At 41.3% G+C, this 10,327-nt stretch overlaps 1 protein-coding gene across 4 annotated transcripts in view; it reads left to right on the top strand.

Annotated features, from left to right (window-relative positions):
• The first annotated feature begins 1,256 nt into the window (after window positions 1-1,256).
• MAP3K19 (mitogen-activated protein kinase kinase kinase 19) overlaps window positions 1,257-10,327 on the top strand; it is a 79,996-nt gene continuing 70,925 nt past the window's right edge. Inside the window, exons 1-2 of one of the 4 annotated variants that reach the window (XM_037741154.1) lie at window positions 1,257-1,779; window positions 7,943-8,138. In XM_037741154.1, the coding sequence (XP_037597082.1) occupies window positions 7,965-8,138 (174 nt within the window). In that variant the 5' untranslated portion in view covers window positions 1,257-1,779; window positions 7,943-7,964. The remainder of the gene's footprint in view (window positions 1,780-7,942; window positions 8,139-10,327) is intronic. The other 3 variants (XM_017536037.2, XM_017536035.2, XM_017536038.2) reach the window with 3 other exon arrangements.

The raw sequence follows: 10,327 nt of genomic DNA, 5'->3' as shown, positions 1-10,327 counted from the left end.
CCAAGTCTCACTCCATGGCTCAGGCTGGAGTGCAGTAGTGCAATCTTGTCTCACTGCAAACTTCGCCTCCTGGATTCAAGCAATTCTCCTGCCTCAGCCTCCTGAGTAGCTGGGATTAAGTCACCAGCCACCATGCCCAGCTAATTTTTGTATTTTTAGTAGAGATGGGGTTTCAACATGTTGGCAAGGCTGTTCTCAAACTCCTGACCTCAGGTGATCTGCCCACCTCAGCCTCCCAAAGTGCTAGGATTACAGGCATGAGCCGCCGTGTCTGGACAGGATTACTTTTTGAGAAGCCAGTTTAAAGATTCATGGATTGCAGACAAGCTGGAACGCCAGGGTAGCCCAGCAGAAACCCTAAAAGTCAGAAACTACAGTGCTTATAATCTCCCCTGTTAAGCTGTGAGAGCACTCATCTTGCTGGGAGCAGAAACAAAGTACTGGAGTTATAGGAAGCAAAACAGAGTAGCAGCCTGTGTGTGCTCAGGTTGGTGTAAAGCAGTTTGAGGCTGAATTGATAATGAGGGAGTTTACTAGATCTAACAATCTCCGAATGCTTTTTACCCTGAAGTCTTCATCTGCTAGAGAAGAGTATGAGTGTGTGTGTGTGTGTGTGTGTGTGTGTGTGCGCGCGCACACACACACACACAGGTTCAATCCCCTACTTAGGTACAATCCCTAGCTCCACCATTCATTAACTTAGAAGTTTTAAGCCTCAATGTCATCTTCTGTAACATAGCAATGATGATGTTTATTGTTTCAACTCCATAGAGTTGTTGTAAGGGTTAAATGACATCAATCACGTCCTTTATGGACTAACCTAAGAACTAGTCAATAAATGTCAGCCATTGTTATTGTGAGAGAATATCGTACCCCATTCAGTTGAGAATATATAATGTTACACCCTACCTTGGAAGAAAAATCCCTGTATCCTTTAGTAAGTGGCAGAAAAGAATTTAGCAGCACACAAATGCCAGGTAACCATAAGGAGTGCCCTGGCTCCACTTCCTCATGAGTATCTTTTAATAGTCCATGATTTGAAGTCTCTCACAGCTGGGTTATTACCATTTGACTCCGACAAAAATGCAGTCCGTTTACTGAAGCTTTTGCTTCAGAATACCACAGCATGTCTAGACAAGAAGTGTGTTGTAATGTAAGGATTTCTGTCTGCTAGCACTTTCTCAAGGCTAAGTCTAAGAATGCAATCAGTTTGGTGGTAATCGATTGGATTCTCACTCTGTGACCTATATGCAGCTTTGAAAGGGGCCTTCTGGAACATTGAGGGGGTTACAAAGGCATGGTTCTCTTGGAGAAAGTCTGAGGGCATCAGGTGATCACAGTAGCTGTGCCAACCATGGAAGTGCATAGGGGTTCAGTAGCTTTAAAGCAGCAACTTGGAAGAGCATACTTGTTTTCCTTCCTGGATGAGACTGTCCTACTTTCAATTCTCTAAGCTAAACGCACAGTGGATGGTTGCCTGGGTGACAGCCTGTAAACTAAGCAGTCTCTTTGCAGCTAACTAAAGACTTTGTGCATGCAGGAGCAGCTTAATTAAAGAAAAAATTTAAAAAGAAAAATTATTTGGGCTGTGCAACACTGTAAAGTCATTAAAGAAAAAAAAATCTGAATCTCTGCTGTTTTTAAATGGATTCCTAGTTGAAGTGTGGGTTACAGCTGTCCCCGAAATCAGTGCCACAATGAATTAGGACGATGTTGGCTTCTGTTTGGCTCGGTGTTTCTTCAACTGTGTACCACCTCCCTCAGCAAAACACAGCACAGGTAAGCCAAATCTCTGATTTTCATCCCATTTTAGATAAACTGTATGTTGCAACTTCTTTACTCCCCAAAGTATGTATGTCCCAAAGGAGGAACACCAGGTAAACTGATAAAAGAAACTCTGTCCTAATCTCAAATAATGATATCCTTACAGTTGTAATAAACTATTTTTTACTTTTCAAATATTGTGATGATTTCCTCCAATACTAATGCAGGTACCTCTAGACCATAGGCTAAATTACTAATGACAAGAAAGTGTATGAAAAACACTTGCTTTCATTGAATTATATACACAGGGGCAATCTTATAGTTTAATCATCCAAATATGTGTAAACGTTACATGGTATGAATCTTCTTGTAACCAATAAGTGTTGTGTGCATATGTTCTTAACCATGTTTTCTCAATGTGAACTGAGATTTCTGTTGCTTTAAATATTTATTACATAAGGTTCAAAATCAAATGTACAGCATAACAAAGGTTTTGGTTTTACCAGTAGATAAACCGCGAATACAATTAAAAATAAAAAAGACTGGGCTTCTAGAAAACTCTGTGGAATGAAACGTTATTTCTAAAAAATCATTGGTGAAAACAATTCTAAATGGGGTGGGCATGGTGGTTCATGCCTGTAATCTTAGCACTTTGGAAGGCCAAGGCTTGTGGACCACCTAAGGTCGGGAGTTCGAGACTAACCTGGCCACAGGGCGAACCCCTGTCTCTACTAAATACAAAAATTAGCCAGGTGTGGTGGCGGAGGCCTGTAATCCGAGCTGCTCGGAAGGCTGAGGCAGAAGAATTGCTTGAACCCAGGAGGCGAAGGTTGCAGTGAACCGAGATCATGCCATTGCATTCCAACCTAGGCAACAGAGCAAGACCCCATCTCAAAAAGGAAAATTTCTAAATGGAAAATTGAGAAATATTTTCTTATGAAAACGCTAAAATGGACATGTAACCATTGAAGGTCAGAAGAGGAAATAGAGCTCACTAATAAAAAGTGCTATGGGTTCGTGGCTAAGCCTAGGCAGCATAGTGAGACTGTCTCTACAAAAACAAAAAATAAAAATAACTAGCAGGGCATGGTGCTGTCTACCTGTAGTCCTAGCTATCCGGGAGGATAAGGTGGGAGGATCCCTTAAACGTAGAAGTTTAAGGCTGCAGTGAGCTATGATCGGGCCACTGTACTTCAGCCTTAAGGACAGAGTGTGACCCAGTCTTTAAAAAATAAAAATAAATTTTAAAAGCTGTGGTCTGTGCATGTTAACAGAAAAAATGAGCTGCATCTAGGAATAGTGCTATGTGGTCATTCAATCTCATTGTCTTCCTCCAGTGACTACCGACTATGTGAGACAATAAATGACCAAATAATGACCACATTGCCCAGTATTGCACTGATCTGATTTGATAACTTGGGGATTGTTGTTTAGTTAAATCTAAATTGTTATATTTTATTTCAGATGATAGATGCTACTTATGAAATGCTCTCCCTTAAGGGTTACATGAAAAAGTTGAACTACAACTCCATGACATTGCTTGGTAATAACCTTGGGGGAAAAATGTTTGAAGTTGTATTTCTACTTTATGAATAAGGTGTGATATAAATATCTATTTCTTGCCTTGGTGCTATTTGAATATCTGATCTTTAGCTTTATTAAAAGACAAGTTTTAATTATCCTTTGTTTATGAAAATATTTTCTTCCCCTCGAAATGATCCTGTAAATACTGTTGCATTTTCAAAAACAAATATATAAATCTAAGTTACAAAGCAATTGCTGGGACAGATGTGTGTACTGCTTTTAATTATTTCTGAGGCCTTATTTTGAGTGCATCATCTGCCCCTTCTGCCCTTAGTAAGGTCCCAAGTACACTGTTTATTAAATGCTAATGATTAAGATAATGATGATTAGGTGACAGCAATCAACCAAACGTCTACTTCTCTTAAAAGAGCTTTAAGAAAACAGGCATTACTGGTGGAAGTGTAAATTGATACAGCCATTCTGGAGGACAATCTGGCCGTACTTTGTGAAATGAAATCCATTCGACCCACTTGCCCCAGAGAAACATTTACAGGGTGCATAATAAGGCCCAAACAAGGATATTTATCATAGTGTTATTTGTGGAGCAGACAACTTAGATGTCCATCATCAAGGGAGTAATAAAATACAGTGAATATAAAACCAACAACCTTGTACATATAAGTACAAGGATAAAGCTTAAAAGTAAAGAGTTAACAAATAATTAACAAGCTCTAGAGCACAATATTATTTGTGTAAATCAAAAACCAATGTAATATAATAGCACTATATGCCTTATAAGGATATACTTATATTGAGGATACCTCTCAGGCACATTAGATTGGGTTCTTATCAGACAGAGGGGATCAGAGCTGAAGGGAAAAAAATAAAACAAGAGGAAAGCCTTACAGGGTCCAGTGTGGCTAGCAAGGAATAATGATCAGTTCATCCCCATCTACCTAAGGTCCAAACATGAAAATGGAAATAAGCCTATTCTGCAAATGTACCTTTAAATACTAGTTCCATTACATTTTTTTTTTTTTGAGATGGAGTTTCACTGTTGTTGCCCAGGCTGGAGTGCTATGGCACGATCTTGGCTCACTGCAATCTCCGCCTCCTGGGTTCCAGCAATTCTCCTGCCTCAATCTCCCAAGTAGCTGGTATTATAGGCATGCGTCACCACACCTGGTTAATTTTGTATTTTTAGTAGAGATGAGGTTTCACCATGTTGGTCAGGCTGGTCTTGAACTCCTGATCTCTGGTGATCCACCTGCATCGTCCTCCGAAAATGCGGGAATTACAAGTGTGAGCCACTGTGTCTGGCCCCATTCCATCTTTTTGGGCAGTAGCACTCTCATTTCTCTGGCCAATATCTGTGCTTCATTTTCCTCATCTATAGAATAGGGATAATAATACAACTGTTCTGATGGTGTTATTTGGAATTAAATAGAAAAAAACACCTGTAAAGCATTTAGAACAGCACAGGACACATAGCAAGCATTCAATACAAATTTGGCAGGATTGCAGTTGTTGTATTATTGTTATTATGTAACTTCACTCTGAACAAAGGTAGAAAAAGACTTGAGGAATTCATTCTCTATTACAAAGTATTCTGCTAGAAATCTGAAGGGAAAACTAATATCTATTCTAGGAAGTTTAAATCAAAGGGAGTAACAGGTAGTAATAATAAATGTCAATTAGAAAACAAAGTAAATAGCAAGAAATGTTGTGGATTCTATTCTAATCACGAGATCTGTGTTTTTAGAAGTTGCCTGATGGAAGCCTCCCAGAGACAATAAAAAGGTCACAGGTTGCCCGGGGTTAGTGAGGAGGGAGGGATGAAAGGACAGAGCCCAGAGGATTGGGCCACAAAACTAAAATGGTGGATACCTTGGTCCAAACCCATAGCATGTACAACACCATGAGTGAACCCTAATGTAAACTATGGACTCTGGGTGATAATGCTGTGTTTGTAACTTCATCAGTTAACAAATGTACCATTCTGGTGCAGGCTGTTGTTGGTTGCAGTAGCAGATAGCGGAGAGGGAATATCTGTTCTTTCTTCCAAGTTTTGCTGTTAACTTAAAACTGCTCTAAGTAATAAAGTCAATTTTTTTAAGTCTATTGAAAATTTCTTTTAAAAAAAAGAGTCCCCAGCCTCATCCCAGATCTACTAAAGGAAAGTTGAAATCTTTATTTATAGCAAGGAAATGTTTCTGCTCAAGCAAGTTCAGCACATGCACTGAGCTAAGGCCACCATTTCTCTGAAAGCCGAGGAGACCAACCACACACACTTGTTTGTGTACTGGCTCTGTTGCTGACCTCATCTATTGTCTTTCTGTAAAAGGAACCACCTGCCTTCCCCAGCAATGGGTCCTCCCTCAGTTCTTGGCCTTCAACCTCCTAGACCTTTTCATTGTATATGGTCAATCAGTCGCAAATCCTGTGAACCCTCGCATTCAGATTTTGTTGTTGTTGTTGTTTGAGATGGAGTCTTGCTCTGTCGCCCAGGCTGGAGGGCAGTGATGTGATCTCGACTCACTGCAACCTCTGCCTCCTGGGTTCAAGTGATTCTCCTGCTTCCACCTCCTGAGTAGCTGGGATTACAGGTTTGTGCCACTTGACTAATTTTTGTATTTTTTAGTAGAGACGAAGCTTCACCATGTTGGCTAGGCTGGTCTTGACTCCTGACCTCAGGTGATCTACCCACCTTGGCCTCCCAAAGTGCAGGGATTACAGGCATGAGCCACAATGCCTGGCCACATTCAAATTTTTGTTTCTGCCTTTCTCTTCTGCATCATAATAATCTTCCTAAAGTACCAATATTCCTAAAAGGCACTGCCAAAAGCTCTCCATGGGCTTCCCAATGTGTTGGGGAATCCAGGGTAAATTCCCATCTGGTTTCACTCTCTCCTCAGCCCTGGGTAGAGGCCTGAGTTCATGCCTGTCTCCCATAGAGCTGCCCTTTCTCCTGTGACTCTCCAGATATCACAGATACCTTCTCTTAAGGGGATCTTCCAGATCACATGGGCATCCCATTTCTCTGACATCTGTAAGATTCATTATCTTATGTTTGCATGAACACTTAATCGTATGTGTTCTTTTCTGTATATTGGCTAACCTATTTTGTGTTGTTTATTGAGACAGGTCAATGACAACTGCTGAAGGGCATATAGCATCTCCCTAATGAATGGATGGATTCATGGACTAGTACTATTCTAGAGCGAAATATATGTTCTTGTTTGAGAATGAGGGCTCTGTGTAGTTCAGCCCATGAATTCTGAAGGCATTTGTGTATTTAGAACATTAAAGGGCAAATCTAGACTTTTTATTGTTTGTTTTTTTTAGCTTTCCTCCACAAAGTTGTACTATGAAATGAGCCTCTTGTTCTTTTGCTTTCAATCTCATGCCAGATTATTGCAAGGAAATTGCACATCGAATCCATAACCTGTGGCTACATATAGTGACTAACGTGTCAGAAGCAGAGGTTGGAGCATACAGTCTGACAAAGGATGTCGTGCTGTTACTAACAGCAAGAGGCTCCAGGCTGGGCACGGTGGCTCGTGCCTGTAATCCTAGCACTTTGGGAGGCCGGGGTGGGCAGACCAGCTGAGGTCAGGAGTTTGAGACCAGCCTGGCCAACATGGTGAAAACCCGTCTCTACTAAAAACTACAAAAAATAGCCGGGCATGGTGCTGGGCATCTATAGTCCCAGATATTAGGGAGGCTGAGACAGGAGAATGGCTTGAACCCAGGAGGCAGAAGTTGCAGTGAGCCAAGATCATGCCATTGCCCTCCAGCCTGGGCGACAGTGAGACTCTATCTCAAAAGAAAAAACAGAAAGAAGAAGAAGAAAAAAGAAGAGGCTCCATGCAGGGGAGGGTAGTTTGGTGATCTCCAAAATTGTAATTTGAGATATTTCAATGATTTGGAAAACTGATATGAGATATTTAAAATTGGGGCTTTCCTGGAGAATCTAGAACAGTGGGCTCTGTGCTCCTCAATGACTCCCACTGTGCTAGAATCACAGAGGATGCAAAAGGATAAGGCATGCAATGTCCCTGCTATTGAGGAGCTTACAGTATTGTTGGGAAGATACGACTTTCAGAAAGAAAATAGTTATAAGGTGGTTAACAAACAACACTAAAAAAAAAAAAAAATCCAACAAGAATTTTCACCTGTAGAATTTGCCAACCCTCTGTAGATAATATTTCAGACCCCCACCAACCTTTTGAAGAGGGTTGCTCATTTCCATTTTAGAGATAAGTAAACACAGCCCAGAGCTGAGACATATGCTCATGGTCACACAGTTGGTAATCTGTGGAGAAGGAATTGAAATCAAGGTTCTACTGGGCTCTAAGCTTTTTCTCTTTCCATTCTGCTGTTGATCCATCCTCTCTTCTCCTCTACCACAGCAGACCTTCCAAAATAATGGTAAAATTATTACCTAATTCCTAATTCAACATGTATGCAAAGAATCAAGCCTGGTGGTATTGAGGCATTTTGCCCTCTTTTCAAAATGGTCTTTAAAACTGTTGTAAGATTTGTATACATAAAAGAAGGAAACATGTGGCAGTAAAGGCAGAATATGTTATATTTGAACTACTCACAGCTTTGCTGACTCTCATATAATTAAATCATTCCTTTTCTCTTTAAGGCAATCATGTGGAACTGGCAAGATGAATAAAAATAAACTGATCCATGATTTCCTAGAAGTAGTTTCAAGAGGTGATGCGGAACTCATCTGTGACTATATTACTAAAGTCCAGTCCATCCTCGGAAACCTTGACTTTCAGCACCCAAAGACGGGGAATACACCTCTCATTACTGCAGCAGAGGAAAATCTAACAGAGGTAACATGTGGTGTGCTGAGCTGAGGGATAAAAAGTCTTCCAAGCTAAGGATTCTGAAAGTGAGATATTTGTGAATAGTGATATCACCCATCGCCATAAAAGAATGTCTGAAGACACAAAGTAGGGTATGGGGAGGGGGGATACCTTAAATCTAGATAGGAACCATCTCTATTCATTTCCTCATTCAGTCCACAGTATTCCTCCTATATTCAAGGCAATCTCTAGATTTCATGGTGGATCTGGATGTGACTCAAACACAGGTGCCACCCTCGAGAAGCTAATGGTCTAATGGGGCCACATAATGGGGCCCAACTCCATCAGTACCTGGACATTTATGCTGTGCTCTAACAAATGCACGTAAACCTGAAAGTAGGGAAACAGGGGTAAACAAGTGAATGATAAGACCTAAAAGGGCAGGAGACTTTCTCATCTTTGTTCTAGCTATATCTCCAGCTACAAGCAGAGAGCCTGACGCAGCCAGGTGTTAATAAATATGTATTAAATGGGGACATTAATGAAAAAGTAATCTTTTTGGGTCTTATTCATCAGTTATATTATTGTGTGTGGTAATTTATGAAGTTCTGTTTAAGAATGCAGGTAAGAGTGGCCACAATATGAGCACATAGCTTTGGGGAAAGGCAGCAAAGAGGAAGGCTTTCTGAACAGAAAGGGTGAGAATGGGGAAACTAGGGTGGAAAAGACAAATGTCACTCAACTGCTCAAGTTGGTTCTTCTACAAGTTCTTGGGACTTTTTTTGTTTGTTTGTTTTGCTTCGCTTTTTGAGACAGGGTCTTTCTGTCGCCCAGGCTGGCATGCAATGGCACGATCGTGGCTCACTGCAGCCACAACCTTCCCAGACTCAGGTGATTCTCCAACCTCAGTCTCCCAAGTAGCTGGAAACTACAGACACATACCACCACACCTGGCTAATTTTTTTTTTTTTGTAGAGATAAGGGTTTCAGCATGTTGCCCAGGCTGGTCTCAAACTCTTGGTTTCAAAAGATCTGCCTGCCTCAGCCTCGCAAAGTGCTGGGATTCCAGGCATGGGCCACCACACCTGGCCAGTTCTTGGGACTTTATATGCAAGTGGGCCCTCAATCCTGCCTGGTCACCAGCTTCTCTTGACTCTGTTATTAAGCCCTTTTTCTCTTTTGACTCCTTTCCATGAATGCTTTTTAAACAAATTATAAAATATAGCACATATGCTAAAAAGAAAGAAAGAAAGAAAGAAAGAAAGAAAGAAAGAAAGAAAGAAAGAAAGAAGGAAAGAAAGAAAGAAAATAAAACAAGCACCTGGTGCCAGGTGTGGTGGCTCACACCCGTAATCCCAGCACTTCAGGAGGCTGAGGTGGGCAGATCACAGGTTCAGGAGATCAAGACCATCCTGGCCAACATGGTGAAGCCCGTCTCTACTAAAAATACAAAAAATTAGCTGGGCGTGGTGGTGTGCGGCTATAGTCCCAGCTACTTGGGAGGCTGAGGCAGGAGAATTGTTTAAACCTGGGAGGTGGAGGTTGCAGTGAGCCGAAATTGCACCACTGCACTCCAGCCTGGCAACAGAGAGAGACTTGGTCTCAAAACAAAAACAAAAACAAAAAACAAAAAACAAAACAACAACAACAACAACAAAAAACAGGCACCTGTGTACCCAATGCCCAGGCCAAAAATTAGAATGTTGCCCTGCCTCAAAAGCCTTCTCTATACATGCCTGTCTTAAATTGCATATCTATCCTGGCTAACCATTATCTCGAATTTCGGTTTAATAATTTCCTTGCCACCTATGCATTCATGCCTAAATAATTATTTGCTTTTTCCTGCTTTTGAATTTTATAAAAACAAACTCACACTGTGTATGCTCCTGCATAACTTTTTTTTTTGAGATGAAATCTCACTCTGTTGCCCAGGCTGGAGTGTAGTGGTGCGATCTTGGTTCACTGCAACCTCTATCTCCTGGGTTTAAGTGATTCTCTTGCCTCAGTCTCCTGAGTAGCTAGGACTACAGACATGCGCCACCACACCTGGCTAATTTTTTGTATTTTTAGCACAGACAAGGTTTTACCATATCGGCCAGGCTGGCCTCAAATTCCTGACTTCAAGCAATCCTCCCGCCTCAGCCTCCCAAAGTGCTGGGATTACAGGTGTGAACCACCCCGCCCAGCCATGTTCCTGTATGACTTGCTGCTTCTGT

The sequence above is a fragment of the Cebus imitator genome, unplaced genomic scaffold (assembly GCF_001604975.1).
Source record: "Cebus imitator isolate Cc_AM_T3 unplaced genomic scaffold, Cebus_imitator-1.0 Scaffold95, whole genome shotgun sequence".
Lineage (NCBI taxonomy): Eukaryota > Metazoa > Chordata > Mammalia > Primates > Cebidae > Cebus > Cebus imitator.
Note: the sequence above shows the minus strand (reverse complement) of the source record. Positions and strands in the feature narration are given on the sequence as shown.